At 35.7% G+C, this 18,082-nt stretch overlaps 1 protein-coding gene across 3 annotated transcripts in view; it reads left to right on the top strand.

Moving 5' to 3' along the window:
- LOC115218741 (protocadherin gamma-C4) overlaps window positions 1-18,082 on the top strand; it is a 454,793-nt gene that overhangs the window by 106,436 nt on the left and 330,275 nt on the right. For all 3 annotated transcript variants that reach the window (XM_036508599.1, XM_036508594.1, XM_029788643.2), the window contains exon 3: window positions 13,577-13,718. In XM_036508599.1, the coding sequence (XP_036364492.1) occupies window positions 13,577-13,718 (142 nt within the window). The remainder of the gene's footprint in view (window positions 1-13,576; window positions 13,719-18,082) is intronic.

Raw genomic sequence — 18,082 nt, 5'->3', positions numbered from 1 at the left:
GAAAACAATTTAACATTAAACAGGAAGGATTTACTCAATACTTTTTAGTAAAGTACACACTTTATTAACTTTCATAAGGAAAAGGTCATCAGAGCAAGACCAAACTTCAACGTCAATCTTTCGTAAAAGTTAATAAAAATGTGTGCGTGTATGTGTGAGTGTGAATGTGTATGTGTGTGTATGTATATATGTACATATATATGTGTATATATGTACACATATATGTGTATATATGTACATATATATATATATGTGTGTATATATGTGTATATATGTGTATTTATGTACATATATATATGTGTGTATATATGTGTGTATATATGTACAAATATATATATATGTGTATGCATATATGTATATGTATATGTATGTATATATATCAAAGTTGATAAAAATACATATCAATAAATCTGTATCTAGCCATTCTAACCATATTATTGAGTTCTATTCCAGTTCATGTTTGCATTATGTAAAATATATTTTCGATACATCCTACCACTGTTAAAGAACTATTATACATACCTATATATATATGCATGCATGCATACACATATGTCTACAGTGAATTGTAATGTTGAGTTGTATCTTTCTGTGTCAATAACGTTGATAGGCAGGTTAATAGAGTCTGCACTCTGAGGTGAGCTAGTACGCTTTTTTTCCCCCTCTTTTGAAAAACAAGCTATTTACTTTTCGGCAACACAGCGAGTTTTAACGTACCCGACTCAGAAGACATCTCAGCTCGATACTTGAACAATGCTCTCGGGAATGTGCATCGTTACCACAACCACCACCACCACCACCACCACCACCACCACCACCACCACTACTACTACCTCCTCGTCGTCATCATCATCGTTTCATCATTATGATGAGGAGTATCAAAAAAAAAATTGAAGTATAATCCTTTCTACTCTAAGCACAAGGCCCAAAATTTTTGGATAGGGGGGTCAATCGATTTGATCGATCCCAGTACGCAACTGCTACTTAATTTATCGACCACGAAAGGATGGGATCTTTTCGGTTTGAACGGCAGTTTTTTTTCTAGCGGTGTCATATGAAATTGTCACCCATAATTATGACCCTAGTATCGATCTATTGCATTTCAATTTATTTTAGGGTTAGGGTTAGTTAGGGTTAGGGTTAGGGGTGGGGGGAAGGGTATCTTTTTTTCTTCACTAATGTAAATAAACCCAATCTGTTTCTTAAACGAGGGACATATTCATACGGCACAGAATGTTTTTTTACCTCAATAGACGTCATTGATTGGTTGAAATTGCAGAAATTGAAGAAAAAACAACAACAAATATCTTACAAAGTATAGAATTTTCTCAATAAAGCCAAGAGAAAAAGATGTTTTATAAACACATTCTACCAGTATACGAAGTTTTAAAATGTCTAGTTACGTGGAAATTATATTAAAAAACTGCCGTTCAAACCGAAAAGATCCAAAGGATGAAAGGCAGAGTCGACTTCGACGGAATTTGAACTCAGAACGTAGCGGCAGACGAAATACCTATTTCTTTACTACCCACAAGGGGCGAAACACAGAGGGGACAGACAACCGGATTAAGTCGATTACATCGACCCCAGTGCGTAACTGGTACTTAATTTATCGAACCCGAAAGGATGAAAGGCAAAGTCGACCTCGGCGGAATTTGAACTCAGCGCGTAACGACAGACGAAATACCACTAAACATTTCGCCCGGTGCGCTAACGCTTCTGCCAGCTTACCACCTTAAACTGAAGTATAATAATCATTGTAATGTGAAGGTTCTGGACGAACAATCACATGGCTATGAGTTCGGATGATACTACTGCTACTTGTGTTTGGACTCGAGCACCAGATATGGCAACCTTTTTCAAGGAGTGGACCGCTTGAGACACGGCGCATCAGGCCGTCCACACAACTAAAAAAATTCGAGCTAATTCAGAAATCTTGCGGGTTGGAGTTTGCCCTTGACTCTTCTAGCCAATGCATATTCCTTTGCTTGACTCACTTTTGTTGACCAACAACAACAAGAACAGTTCCACTCTTACACGAGAATTGAGTGGTTCGATGTTTAGGTATAAGAGATTGTTTTAGCAAAAACGTTACCACTTATGTTAACGAATATATATACAAACTTACATACATGATAGTGACAGTTTACTGATGTAGCATAAGGTTTTCTACCAGACCGCTTTATAAAAAGGACGCCTCACAACTCTTGTATCATTCGGGTTAAGATATTCCTGGATCTTTTCGCTTTGACCAGCAGATTTTTAAAATAATTTCTTTGTAAGTAAAAAATTTTAAACTTCGTATACTGGTCGAATGTGTTTAAAAAAACATCTTTTTCTCTTGGCTTTCTTGAGAAAATTCTGTAGTTTGTAAGATATTTGGGATCTTTTCAATTTGAAGGCCAGATTTTCCTAGTTAACTAAAAAATTTAAAACTTCGTATACTGGTAGAATGTGTCAAAAGAAAACATTATTGTAAACAAAATTGAAAACAAAATTATTATTCGTAACTTAAACGTAGTTTAATTTTTACGAATTTTGACCAATGAAGTCCCAACATCTTCGAATTTTAACCAATGAAATCCCAGCATTGCTGCGTTATCGATATTGATAAAGAAATATAGCAGACGCTTCTTGCATTTCAGAAATTTCAACCAATCAATGACGTCTATTGAGGTGATATTCCTTTCAGACCTTTCTATTATAGCTATTGGTGTAACTCGAGTGTGTGCCACCCAGGGTATTCTTTGTGTTTGCCGTTACGTTCCCTTACCTGGCATTATCCTACTCAGGCTTGTTTAGCGGATCCAAAAGTGTCACCCTATTAAAAGCATAACTCGGGACACATCGCCCCACGGTTGCCCTCTCCGAGTTACGATTTACAGAGTTCTCTCTCGCTCCACTCTCTTACGTGCTTCAGAGTTTGTTGGTGTCCCTACACTTCCGATTCTATACCACAAGGATCTATTTGCAATCCGATGTCCTAAACTCTTGTCAGAACTTATTTGCTGCTGATTTTCAACTGAGAACACTACTATACGTATAATATAGTGTTCTTAATATAAATACTTTGTTTAATTTCCATAAACGAACACACATACACACATTTCATGCTCTAACCACAACCAGAGAGGAGCAAAACTCCAACTCAAGTAGGCATTATGTAACATCTCTTTTCTTTCAAGGAAAAAAAAGAGTAAAAATTAATTAAATTTCTTTAATATGAAAATCTGGCAATTACAGCATCATACAAACCAGCAAGTCAATATATCAAAGTTTCTATAAGCAGAAATTCAAATTATGTGACACATCACACTGACCCTCAGTAATCATATGCAAATTTAGGCAAGATATTATATATATGTGTGTGCGTGTTTGTGTGATAAGTGCATAGTGTGGGTGAATGTGTGAGTTTTTGTTTGTGTTTTTCTAATCAAATTAACAGCATACGTTAAATACTTCTATAGAATGTGCAAACAAAGATCAAACTTCAAACACATACGGACGCATTAAATAATGAAATAGCATTCAATTACATATAACTACATGGATTAGAGGAGTCTGAGTTTTTATTTTATTTTTTCTTTTACAGCTCTGCCTAGTCTTGATAACATAGAGTTGATTTGTAGTAAGGCGGCGAGCTGGCAGAACCGTTAGCACGCCGGGTGAAATGCGTAGCCGTGTTTCGTCTGCCGTTACGTTCTGAGTTCAAATTCCGCCGAGGTCGACTTTGCCTTTCATCCTTTTGGGGTCGATAAAATTAAGTACCAGTTACGCAGTGGAGTCGATGTAATCGACTTAATCCGTTTGTCTGTCCTTGTTTGTCCCCTCTGTGTTTAGCCCCTTGTGGGTAATAAAGAAATACGTATTTCCTCTGCCGTTACGTTCTGAGTTCAAATTCCGCCGAGGTCGACTTTGCCTTTCATCCTTTCGGAGTCGATAAATTAAGCACCAGTTACGCACTGGGGTCGATGTAATCGACTTAATACCTATGTCTGTCCTTGTTTGTCCCTTCTATGTTTAGCCCCTTGTGGGTAATAAAGAAACATATAGTTGATTTGTAGTATAGTATCTAATGCATTTACAATGCTTGTGAAAGCAAGTTACGAATATGAATTTTGTGAAGGACGAATAGATATGGAACGAGCCCTCACATTCTCATTTCAAGTTATATTCAAAATAATTACAGAATGCCCTAAATTACACTAGAATTGTTCTAAAACCATACTGGAGTATTTGAAATTTGTAGTGGATTGTCTATAGGTACTACATGACTTATAATCGAAGTTCTAAGTGGTATTTTCACTAACTTCAAATAATAGCTGTTATAAATACGTTGGTTGAATGGTTAAACAGATTGTTCCGCAACCACGAAGTCCGCGATTCGATTCTGGTGTGTAGCATTTTGGGAGTGTTTCGACGACAAGAACATGGAATCAAGACTAGCAACTCCTGTGTCAGTTCCTCGTCGGCTATCTCTGTAGCTTTCCAGCGGCGGAAAGATTGCTTGGAACTGACAGTGGCAACCATCATGAAATAAGATTTAAGGAGAAAGGAAAAGTTCCGTTGAAGTCCTAGTATGCATTGGAGAATTCGACAGGGTAAATGCTACTTTCTGTAGACCTGAGTTGATCCATACTTTGTCAGTGAAATTGGGTCATGAGAAACTGCATAAAAGCCCAACGAGTGATGTGTATTTGTAATCAAAAACACACCTTTGTTACATATTGTACCACACTGATTCTGCTCCAGAATTATGATGAGGGTACATATGTGTGTGTATTTGAGCATGTGTATACTTCTCTATCTTTGTCTTGATATGACATGGCTGTTGTAAATGAATGTCGTCCATTTCCAGTATTCTGCACAAACATGTCTGGGGTGACGTTTTTATGGGCTTGGCACTTTTGGGTCTGCTGTATCAGCCTGAATAAGACGTATTGCAGTGGTGGGGGTGGGGGAAACTCAATGGCGTATTGGCTTCTAAATATCTCTATATATAAAAGTGAGGTTGTGTGCTGTCTGTCTCCTACGATTTAGATTCCTAACTACTCCCACATTTTGCGGTGCAGTTTAACCAAAACCGGGTATCTTATAGTCGTGATTCATATCGAGCCCTTCTGGGTATTAGCGCGCGTCTACGATGAGTCTACGATTTAAAAAAAAATTCACCATCATTTTTTCCCATTTTTAATGCATTTTTGGCATATATAAGGGAAGTAACTCTCTAAAAATTTATTATTAAATCTCAGCACCTAAAAAGCTACAGTAACCCCCCCCCTTGTGGTTAGCCATATTGAGATGGCTATTATACTTTACATCTCTAAAAATGCTTATATAGTTATTTCCCTTATAAACCCGAGCAACGCCGAGCGATAGTGCTAGTTTAATTATATACGCAAAGTGGACTCGCGTGATAGCTGTTGCTGTTAAACCGGGTGACGGTTTAAGTGTAACATCATATAGGCCATCCTGGGAACAAATTCAGTACGACTTTCCGTCCAATATTCTTACCGTTCCGTTAACCCACTGCTCTTGAATGGTAGTAAATCATATGTATATGTCAGTGTATGAGACACGCTGTTTTTTATTATTCCTAAGTTTAACAAAAATATTGCTATGAGTCTAATGCAGTGCTTTTCAAACTTTTTGCTGGAGCGGAACCCCAAGGAAACATTCCACTGGCTCGAGGAACCCCTGTGCAATAATTTAATAGTCTTATGCACACATATCTGCACAGGAGAATTAAAAATTACAGCCGATTTTAGCAGTTTTGTAACTTCTTGCGGAACCCCTGGACTGTACTGGCGGAACCCTAAGGTTCCGAGGAACCCTGGTTGAAAACCACTGGTCTAATGTGACCGTGTTATGGACGGGATATCGAGTGGATGAGTTGATGATGAATCCTACTAAATTTGTATTTTCTACACTATATACTCTATTTCTACAAAGATTTAGGGATGCACCTTATTCCAAAGTGTATCTTGTACGCCGACAATTACGGTACTTTGTTTAGTTTTTTTTTTTTTTAAGCAACGCCAAAAAGAAGAAAGGCAAAGCTTGCATCAGCGGGATTTGAACTCTGAGCACAGAGGACCAGAACAAATGCTGTGAGAATTTAACGACTCTGCTAATTCGTGACCCTCGAAGTTTCTGATATGATATAGATGTCGGTCATTTACATCGGTAATCTGTTGGTACCGCAGAGATTGATTTACATTGTAACTAAGGAAAGAACTTAAACTATGCATGAACTGAACTCTGAACTTCACCAAACTATACAATAATTATTAAGACTAAAGACCACTACTTTGTTGCCTAGCGACCAAGACAGAAGAAATTCGTCGTATTATGTTTGGTTGAGTTTTTTTCTTTCAGTTAGTGGGTGATATTTTAGGTTGGACATTCGTATTGATTTTCGTTTTTAGTTTCATTGATCCGACTTCTTCGTTAATTTCGCATTTGTGGTAAACCGATCTCTACACTGAGAAATTACTTTGATATTGCATAGCAGACGATGTGTTGTGTAGTTAACTTAACGGTATATCGCGTCTACAACTCGGTTTCGATTCTTTGTTGGAATCGATTAAATTGCGTCGCTATTGGATTTGTAAAAGTGGTGAGCGTCACAAGTATCTATTTATCTCCCCAACTACATCGTAATTTCTTTTAATTAAGCTAAAAAACGATAATTGTCACAGAGGAGTCTGCGTGATTGAATTGACTTCGTTATTTTATTGGCGTCTTATTTTATCGACAATAAAGAGACAAAATGAAATGTAAACTCAAAACCGTCGGGATTTGAACCAATAAAGAATCCATTTTCTGCATTTTTCTGTGTCTCGGTTTTATCTACTCTTCATCATTAATTCCGAAATTGTTTGCCATTTTCCCAAACGTCAAAGATTTTTATAGACTCAAAAACATAAACGAAGTAAAATGTGGAACAATGGATATGACTAATCAAAAAGGCGTGTCTGTACTGAATTGTAGCTTTAACATAAACTACACGTCTGCGTTGGCTCTGTTCAAAGACAGTAAAAGCAGAAATATTGTTCCCAATTTAAAGAGGATATGCACCTACTTCAGTGCATGACTTGAAGTTGAATCATTGTCACACATAGCAGAAGTATTATAGAACGAGAAAAACGCCCCCCCCCCCCCACGTCCAATGGACGGCGCTGAGTTGTCGAACATTTAAACCAAATTTTCTCAAAACAACTTGTCCGACAGTCCCATAGGCCTCCCCTTTGAGAAACACTGATTTAACCTAAATTTGAGACACCAGCAAAAGAAGAAATAAAGATAGACTTTTTTTTTCTATTCCAAAGAAAAACGATTTTATTCATACAATTTGTGCAACCGAAGAGTTTAACGTACCAGTAAATGATAAGGCTGTTGACTGGGAGAACACAAACATGGTTTAAATCAGTGGTTTTCAACCAGGGTTCCGCCAGTACAGTCCAGAGGTTCCGCAAGAAGTTACAAAACTGCTAAAATCGGCAGTAATTTTAAAATCTTCTGTGCAGATATGTGTGCATAAGACTATTAAATTATTGCACAGGGGTTCCTCGAGCCAGTGGAATGTTTCCTTGGGGTTCCGCTCCAGCAAAAAGTTTGAAAAGCACTGGTCTAAACAGTAATCTTGGCAGGAAAGAAACGTGCTTGTAAGCAGTACAAAAGCAACAAAAAATGGAAGGTGCAGTTATGTACAGGTTGACGGAAGAAAAGCAGGACAAAAACGGCTTTATCGATCAGCATTCTCACCTGGAATCGATTTTTGTAATTTTTTCAAGACTTATACACGCCCTGATACCGTCGGTATCTACATATCAAATTTGAGCGCAATCAGATGGAGGATGCCTGAGATCTGAGAAGACACACACACACACACACAGACAGACAGAACGGATTTTATATAAGAGATGACTTAATGCTTCTTATAAGTCTTAAGAATTGGTATAAATTTTGTTATTTTGCTCTGGCTCAGTCCTGATCAAACAGTGATGCGAGCAAACGTATTTTCATGACCATTTCATCTTTTTGTATCACTGAGTTCTGTTTTATAGAACTTACGTGGTTCAGTGATTCGGGTGTTTGGTTCATTACCATTATGTCGAAAGTTCGATTCCTGGAGTAGGTAGTTCGTCTTCACTTCACGTTGCTCCAGTTTACTGTGGGATGACGTCAGCAGCTGGGGAGCTGACGGGAGGAGGAAGGGGCAGGAGTGATGCTCGCGCAAACAGGGCAGAATTGCCTTTCGATCGAGGTAACCGACGGAGTTGGATGTATGAGCGCTTTGTTAAGGTAGGGAAAAAACAGCTGCTATTTCTAGCGTTCGGGTCGGGCCGCGTTGAAGGGTGCATTACCACTGGGGAGGTCTCTGTCGACGAAGAGAAGGTAGGTGTCCTTATCCCAAACAGTCTGAATATTTATAAGGCCCTTGCATAATTTTCTAGCTCTTTACACTCTGAATTCAAATACCACTGACGTCAATTTTGCCCGCTATAAGACAATTGGGTGCAGCTGTTTGGGCGCTGATAATTTTGGCACGGCTAACTGGCCTTTCAACCTGTTTTGGCACAGACCATTTTGGCGCTGGCAGCAAACATGAACGCGTACAGATACACACACATACAGAGAGAGAGAGAGAAACATTACACATACATGCAAACATGACTAGATGCTTACAAGCAGAGAGAGAGAGAGAGAGAGAGAGAGAGAGTGGATGAGAAAGAAGAGAATGAGAGAAACATTAAAATACCTGATGCTAAATATGGACAGAAATATGCAAACCAACTGAGGTTAGGGCTAAAAAATTAGGAATCTTAGGTGGCACCAAGATAGCTGTGTTGAACTGTCTCATATTCACTTTTGCCTTTCATCCCTTTGAGGTTGATAAAATAAAATATCTGTCAAGCATTGAGTTTTATGGTTTCAACTAATCCCTTCTCCCAAAAAAAGTTGCTGGCCTTGTGCCTAAGTTAGAAACAATTATCTAGTTAAGGCCCTTTATATTGTGAGTTCAAATCAGTCTTAGAAATTAGTTATATGTGCTACAGTAAGAAATAGAGCCGAATATAATAGTAACTGTTGTTACTACTATGTCCCATTTTCAGTAGCAACCATGAGAAGGACCTGAGCCCTGCAACCCTTGGTTTCTAGAAAATGTGAAAAAAAAAAAAAAAGGAGCTTTTTGAAATTTCACTTTGAGGTTAATTAAACTTGACTTTATAAAAATTCATTTTGAAGTAAAAGGGAATCTTACTCAGTAAGAATTTATTTTTAATTTAAAGGACAGATGATAAAATTAACACAGCCTTTGACTGGTACTTTATTTTATCAACCCTGGAAAGTACGAAAGGTCAAACTGGCCTTGACTGAATTGGTTAATTCCTTAATAGTAATTGTAGAAGATAAATAGATTAACACTACTAATGTAGAGAATTTAAGATTTATAGGGGCGGAGAAATGAGAAAAAGGGTACTACTAGCGAACAGTGGTCCCGGTGCGCGCACTCACACTAGCTAGTCGTAAGTAGTCAATCCTACGACGACTTGCGCATATGTTTGTATTTCAAGGCTGAATACATATCAAAGAAAATTAAATATTTTTAGAAGAAAGTAAATAAAATAATTTTTTAAACTAAGTAAATAAATTATTTTTTAAAACGATGTATATAATTTTTTACACAATTGAAATATTTTTCGAACAAAGTAAATTAATTTTATAAACCAACTACGGTTAGGGTTAAAAAAATTAGGTTTGGGGTGTGGGTTAAAAAGTCGTAGGATCGGCTACTTTCGACTAGTTAGCACGCACGGATGTGCGAGTGCGCGCACTGGGACCACTGTTCGCTAGTAGTACCAGAAATAGTATGTATCATTTAAGATTCTAAAGTCATTTGATGCCAATGATCTTTCTTAGTAACTAATGATATATGTGTGGATGCATGTAGCTTAGTAGTTAGGGGTGTTACACTTGTGAGTGTAAGATGTGGTTTCAATTCCAGGACACAATGCGTTGTGTACTTGAGCAAAATACTTCATTTTATGTTGCTCTACTTCACTTAGCAGGCAAAAATGAGTAATTCTGTAACAGACTGGTGCCCTATGTGTGGGGGGAAATTTATATGCCACAGAATCTGGGAAAACAACCTTATGAGGCTATGAATTGGGGAAGACTTTTGATCCTTTATATATATATATATATATATATATATATTTTGAATGATATAAGAGATGCTAACTTGAAAATTCTTTCAAGGCATCTAGAAGTCAAAAGTATTCACAAGAATTTGGAAGAATTTTTGTAGCTTCTGTTGAGAAGAGTTCATTTGGAATAGAGTGACACAAAAGGAAATGTTAGCTATGTTTCAATCCATACAATATGGATAGAAATATGCAAAGGTTACAAAACCTCCCTTTTGATTTCTTGTGTAACATTTGTTGTACTTGGTAGATCTATGAACATATTCGTCTATAATATTTTTTCCATCAGTTCTAACTTTATCTATGCTGACCACATAGGTCACCAAACAAACTAATACTTCCCCAGACATGTTTTTGCAGAATACTGGAAATGAACGACATTCATTTACAACAGTCATGTGACATCAGGACAAAGATACAGAAGTATACACACACACAAACACATCATCATCATCATTTAGCGTCCACTTTCCATGCTAGCATGGTGCAATTGGGGTCTGGGAAGCCAGGAGGCTGCGCCAGGCCCAGTCTGATCTGGCAGTGTTTCTACAGCTGGATGCCCTTCCTAACGCCAACCACTCCGTGAGTGTAGTGGGTGCTTTTTATGTGCCACCCGCACAGGTGCCAGACGGGGCTGGCAAACGGCCATGGACGGATGGTGCTTTTTACATGCCACCGGCACGGGGGCCTGACGAGGCTGGCAAACGGCCACGGACAGATGGTGCTTTTTACGTGCCACCAGAACGGGGGCCAGCCCTATTAATATAAACACACACACATGTGCATGCATGTATGCACACGCACACACACTTGTCTTTAAATCTACTCACAAGGGGTGCCATATATGCCTCTCAGATTCACTCATAAAGCATTGGTCAAAGCAGGTCCATAGTAAAAAAAGAAACACTTGCCTAAAGTGCTTTGCATGGGAAATGAATTTCTTAACCACACAGCTATGCCTGTGCCTATATAAAATAAGAAATATAAAATTAAATACAAAAAAGAATCCTCAAAAATATTCATCACTATTTCTCCTGGAATCCCTAGCAACATTATGTGAAACCCCAGTTGGGAAAAACTGTTCTAGAAATATACCTTTCTGTAGATTATTGCCTTTTTGTTTTTTTAGTTGGAAAGATGCACTACTTTTAATTTAGAACATTCTAGACATTTCACAAAAAAAAAAAAAAAATGGGTGATTTTTACAAATCTCAATGTATCATCTTAGTCATTCTTTTATAGCTTTTTAATCATTCCAGAGACTTAATGACACTAATTCATTTAAATTTCTGGTTACTTTCTAATATAATCTGTTTAACTCTTTGGTTTCATTATGTATCATACTGTGTTCATCCCCAAATTATTTTTGATTATTTTCAGTAGCCGTCCTACATTCTTGCTCCAAAAACAACTTCCAAAGGATTTATGTGGTTATGTGAAAACTTTCTATTTCAGGCCAACAATTATTGCCAAAACGGTTTAATCTATATTTGCCATCAGTTAGGATCTTTTAGAAATGTGATAAGAGAGATGGATAGCCGAGATAAATTTTACATTACATCAAAACAGTTCTGAGAGATATTATTGTTATTTAGCAATGGTCAAGCAAATCTATGATCAAAAGCATTCTAGCTGTGATCCTCCGGTTTATGCAGATGCTTTATCTCAGACTACTTATTCGTCCGTACGTGCATACACAGACACATACATATATTTTACTATGTGTATATGTATGTATATATACATATACACATATATATGTGCATATGTATATATATATATATATATATATATATATATACACACATATATTTTACTATGTGTATATGTATGTATATATACATATATACATATATATGTGCATGTGTATATATATAGATATATATATACATACAGACACATATATATATATTTATATGTGTATATATATATATATATATATATATATATGTATATATATATATATAATAGAAATATGTTACAAAAAGAAAATAGAAACTACACGTGGAAATGTAAGGGGAAAGTAAGAAAAATAAGCAAAAATGCAGATTGGAAATCAAAAGAATTAAAGGCTTTTTATGAAAAGTAATGATAGATATATACATTTAGATGAACTGAGGTAGGATAAAAGTAATAAAAGTCATTATTGTGAATTGTTAAAGGGATTGAAAAGTATATTAATATATATATATATATACATACATGCACATATGCACATATGTGTAATTTGAAAAGAAATTTGGCTGTTATTTTTAGCAAGTTCAAACAACCAAATAGATATTTCCTTGTTGGCTTATGATGATGTCGATGATACTGATATTGCTGTTTAGCCCCCAGACCAGCTGTTATTGAGTGGACCTCCAACAAAGGCCATTCTAGCAGTGTGCTTCTTAGACAGGATGAAAGGCAAAATCAACCTTGGTGGAATTTGAACTCAGAACTTAAAGATAGATGAAATGCCACTAAACATTTTGATAATGTGTTTATGATTCTGTTAGTTAGCTACCTTAAAAAAGATGTCAATATTAGCCAGAAAAATCAATAAACTGGAGCTTTTGAACATAGGGCAGAACAAATATCTTGTAGTATTCTTTCTACCCAATATAGTACAATACATATATAATCACTTATTCATTTTTCAATCAGAAATGACATAGACCAGTGCTTGTCTAATTAGAAACCTACAACAAATGACTTAATTATCCACGAAATGCGATTTAATATAAAATAACCAACACTAAACAAATTACCTTTAGACCAGACTAGCAGTATCGCCCGGCATTGCTCGGGTTTGTAAGCGAAAAAACTATATAAGCATTTTTAGAGAGTTACTTCCCTTATGTTATAGCAAAAAATTGCATTAAAAATGGGAAAAAATTATGGTAAATTTTTTTTAAATCGTAGACTCATCGTAGACGCGCGTCAATACCCAGAAGGGCTCGATATGAATCACGACTATAAGATACCCGGTTTTGGTTAAACTGCACCGCAAAATATGGGAGTAGTTAGGAATCTAAATCGTAGGAGACAGACACACAATCTTTTATCTTTTATCTTTTACTTGTTTCAGTCATTTGACTGCGGCCATGCTGGAGCACCTTGACTTTTATATATAAAGATTTTCCCATTCTTTAACCCTTAGTCATCAAATACAAAATAGAATATGACTTATTGCTGTTATTGTGCTAACCCCACTCTCCTTCAAAAAAAAAAAACAAACTCTAATAGAATTAAGTTGATATCTTTTATTAATTATTTATCTTAATCAAAAGCTTGGTATAATATTACCTCCCTTGTGATTCATTCTTTTATTTCTTCGATACGAAAAGGTTTCATGTTTCTCTTTCTTTCTGCTCTCCACACAGGAGTCAAACGATGCCAGTCAATGGAAAGAGAGGGACTCAGCTGTTTTATTTCCTTATCGCTATTGTGGTGTTTCTACGATTCCATGTAATAGTAAACTTGACTGTAACAAGGAAGACAAACAACACCCTAAAGATCAAGCAGGTACGTATATATATTTATATATATATATATGTGTATATATATCATATTTTTTTTCCATGAAAACAGGTTATACATTTTTTAATAATTGTCCCAAAGAGATATGTAAGGGTGCATGGCTCAGTGGTTAGAACATCAGGCTCACAATCATGAAGTAGCGAGTTCAATTCCTCGACCGGGCTGCGAGTTGTGTTCTTGAGCAAGACACTTTATTTCATGTTGCTCCAGTTCACTCATCTGTAGAAATGAGTTGTGACATCACTGATGCAAAGCTGTATCGGCCCCTTTGCCTTTCCCTTGGACAACATCAGTCATGTGGAGAGGGGACACCGGTATGCATGGGTGACTGCTGGTCTTCTATAAACAATCTTGTCCAGACTTGTGCCTCGGAGGGTAACTTTCTAGGTTCAATACTATGGTCATTCATGACTGAAGGGTGTCTTTACTCTTTTTAATATAGATATAAGGTCAAAGTATTGCAACAAGTGGGTGTTTAATTGATTATATCTACCATAGTTCTAGACTGGCATATATTATTCAATTTTAATGACACTGAGGGATATGATGTACAGCAATTTTTCCAATGATTCTGCTAGTCTACTGCACTTATATATTCTTTTATAATAGTGTATAACGGGCATAGGCATGGCTGTGTGGTTAACAAGCCTGTTTTGCAACCATATGGTTACAGGTTCAGTCTCACTGTTGGCTGACCAATGCCTTGTGCCTTGTGAGTGAATTTGGAAAATAGAAACTGTATGGAAGCCCATTATGTACATGTGTATATATATATATATATATGTGTGTGTGTGTGTGTGTGTGTCTTTATGTTTGTCCCTCACAACTGATTGATAACTGGTGTTGGTTTGTTTACACCTCTGTAACTTAGTGGTTCAGCAAGCATTTATTTTTCAAGTTCCAGACTTGAAAAATTAACTACTTGTGGTTGGTTTCTTCAACAAAACCTTTCAAGCTAGTACCTCCAGCATGGCCACAGCTGAGCCAACCAAAGCTTTATAAGTGGATTTGGTAGAAGGAAACTGAAAGAAGCCTGTCGTATATATATATATGTGTGTGTGTGTGTGTGTGTGTGTGTGTGTGTGTGTGTGTGTGCTTGTGTGTGTGTTTGTGCTTGTCCCCCCACCACTGCTTGACTATTGGTGCAGGCGTGTTTACATCATCGTAACTTAGTGGTTTGGCAAAAGAGATTGATAGAATAAGTACGAAGCTTTAAAAAAATAAGTACTGGGGTCGATACATTCAACAAAAAAATTCTTCAAGGTGGTGCCCCAGCATGGCCTTAGTCTAATGACCGAAACAAGTAAAAAAATATATATATATATTGTACTTTGGTCCTGTGTTTTTGGTGTGTTTAACCCTTTCATTACTGTATTTATTTTGAGATGCTTTGCGTTTCTTTCTATTACTTTAAATATAACAAAGAATTTAGTAAAATGACTTAGTTACCATTCAGCTAGTGTTAGGAACATAAATTGTGACTAAGATTTGGTGGAAGATTTTAATTCAGAACTTATGAAAACAAGACATTTATACTCAGAGTCAGAGCCGGTTTCAGCTGGGTTGGTAACGAAAGGGTTAAAATGTTCTAACACTTCAAGCTACAAAGTTTTGAAGACATCGTTGCATGAAGTAACTGTTTCCTGTGGTTATATTCTCATTCTTCAACTTGGTATAAACGCATTTTGGAACTTTCAGTATTCCAAAATATATAATGAAACTTGATGTCTACAGAAATATCTGAATGCAGACAGTTTGGTTCTTAATATAGATGCAGTTTTGAAACAATGAAATGTGTAAAAGCATTAGGCTGGAATATTGAAATCTTAAAAAGAACATGACTCAGAACGCTAACCAAAGAAGTATCTGTGCTCAGTATAGAGGAACATTATAAGTAAAAAATTAATTTTCTATCAGAATTGCTATTATTGGTTTTACAAAATAATATAATAATAATAGAATCCAAAGAATCTAGTTGTTATCTGCGTTTGCATATTGTAATGCAAGTAGTTTAAACAATGGAATAAATTTTAATGCCATCAGGAAAAGACAGCAGGTCATGTTTTATTAGGCAGATGCTTTTATCAAAAGAAAAAATAGAAAATTGTTTTCCATGAGAAAAGCACCTAGTGCACATTGTAAAGTAGCTGGCATTTGGAAGGGTGTCAGACCACTGAAGTCATGCCAAAACAGACACTGCTGCACGGAGCAGTCCTTGGACCCATCAGATCCCATAAGATTGCCCAACCCATGCTGGTATGGAACATCATCATCATCATCGTTTAACATCCGTTTTCCATGCTAGCATGGGTTGGTCTGGGAAGCCCGAAGGCTGCATCAGGCCAGTCAGATCTGGCAGTGTTTCTACAGCTGGATGCCCTTCCTAATGCCAACCACTCCGTGAGTGTAGTGGGTGCTTTTTACGTGCCACCGACACAAGTGCTAGACGAGGCACATGGGTATTAAATGATGATGATGATGACAACGATGAATATAAGCCTAAAATGTATAGAATAGTATGATATATTATGAGATAATTTAATTAAGACTGTGCAAAATAAGTCTATGTGAAGAATTTGTGTCAAATTAAAAGAAGCCTGGTGCTGAAAAGAGAGAACAAAAACATAGATGTTATCTAGATTGATATAATTTGCAGAATGTTGATTGATATGTGAGTGGTATTCAGATCTGATAATTTGATAAATCAGTCAATCAGTCCTCTGTAAGGTATTTTAGTCGGAATTTATGAGTGAAACTATTTCATGAACTCAAACACATTTTGGAGAATATATAAATTGGATTTAAAAAAAAAAAAAACATATAAAGAACTGATGGCTTATGTTTTGAGAAGGCTTGGAATGTCTTACATTGATTCTGGCAATACTCATCTTGATATTGTTTTCAATCCTGCAATACATTGTCTTTTAACCTCAGTCATTTTTGTGGATTTATTCCTCAGTTTTAATCCAGTGTCAATAATACGAAATCTTTATATTCTAAGAACACTGATTGCAATGTTCAAATTAAATTCTATTTGAAATAAATTTAAGTACTTTTTTCTGTACCAGTTTTAAAGGCCTTTGATAATGTCACAGATAGCAAAAAGTGCTCAGCCTTGACTTTAAGCATTTGGTTGATGGAATGTATGAAGTGAGTTCATATGTGAAATATATAGAAATGGATGTAAAATTATCAGAGAATTCAGTGAGCGCTGTCATAAAGTACACTAAATATAAATGATAATATTTACCATAAACTCAGAGTCAGTGAATAGAGCACAAATCACTTTGGTAGAATGAGCAACAGCTACATTAGTAGTATTGCATTACTTGAGAAAGAATAGAAGAGAACCATTATTTCTATTAATCAGAATGCAACAACATATCAATGATCCACTTACATTCTATGAATGCAATTATTCAATTATTTAATTAGAAGTGACTAGAGTTGATTTTGAGTTTTACAAAGGAAATTACTTAACAGGGAAATATATCATTTAACGAACAGATACCACTTTTCAAAACTGTCTTATTAACACTAGTATCATTAAAACCACAGACATTTAAATCAATCAAAATTAAATGATTTAATTGTTCTACATTTGATTGGAATCTGAATGTTATCATTGTTGATATCAGTTTTATCTCTCTAACTGCTTTTTATTGAACAAGTAATATATTTTCATTCTGAAGATGGCTTTGGTTAAATATATGATATTCACCAAAGTATTTTTTTCTTTTTTATCTGTGATTCTTTCAATCATATGCATGAATGTTTTGTATTTATTCCCTTTCAAAAATTGTGATAAAACATTCTACATTTTTTTTTAAAATTCTCTTTTTCAAGAGAGATTCTTTAAGATTTTAGAGTAATTGCTGACAGTGAATTCATTCTGGAAATTTTCCTTTCTTTTATTTGCTAACTTGGCTGAACAAAAATTCCAAGTTAAGTTTAAAATATTTCTTAGTTTTGTTAAGTATATGTTCTGAGTAATTTCAGTTTGTAAAATCTCAAAAGAAACCTGTCTAAATTACAAACAATGAATACAGGTAAGACAATATGATAGTATATGAGTCTAACACAGCCAATTGAAATTATATATATATAACTATAATTTAGAAACAATAGCTCACAATAAAGTTAGTTTCAGGATTTATAAATTGCATAGAAGTAATTCTCGAGGTGAGGTGTCAAAATGACATACTAAATAACATACTGAACAACAATAATATTTCAACATCTTTAAATTATACCTCTTTATAAATTCTAATAGATAAAAGAAGCTGACAGAGAAACAATTGTTATTTAGCAAAATATATTGTTTTGTTTCCAATAAATTTATTTAAAAC

Source organism: Octopus sinensis, linkage group LG14, assembly GCF_006345805.1.
Source record: "Octopus sinensis linkage group LG14, ASM634580v1, whole genome shotgun sequence".
In the NCBI taxonomy this organism is placed as follows: Eukaryota; Metazoa; Mollusca; class Cephalopoda; order Octopoda; family Octopodidae; genus Octopus; species Octopus sinensis.
The sequence above is the reverse complement of the archived record's forward strand: the minus strand, read 5'-3'. Positions and strand labels throughout refer to the sequence as shown.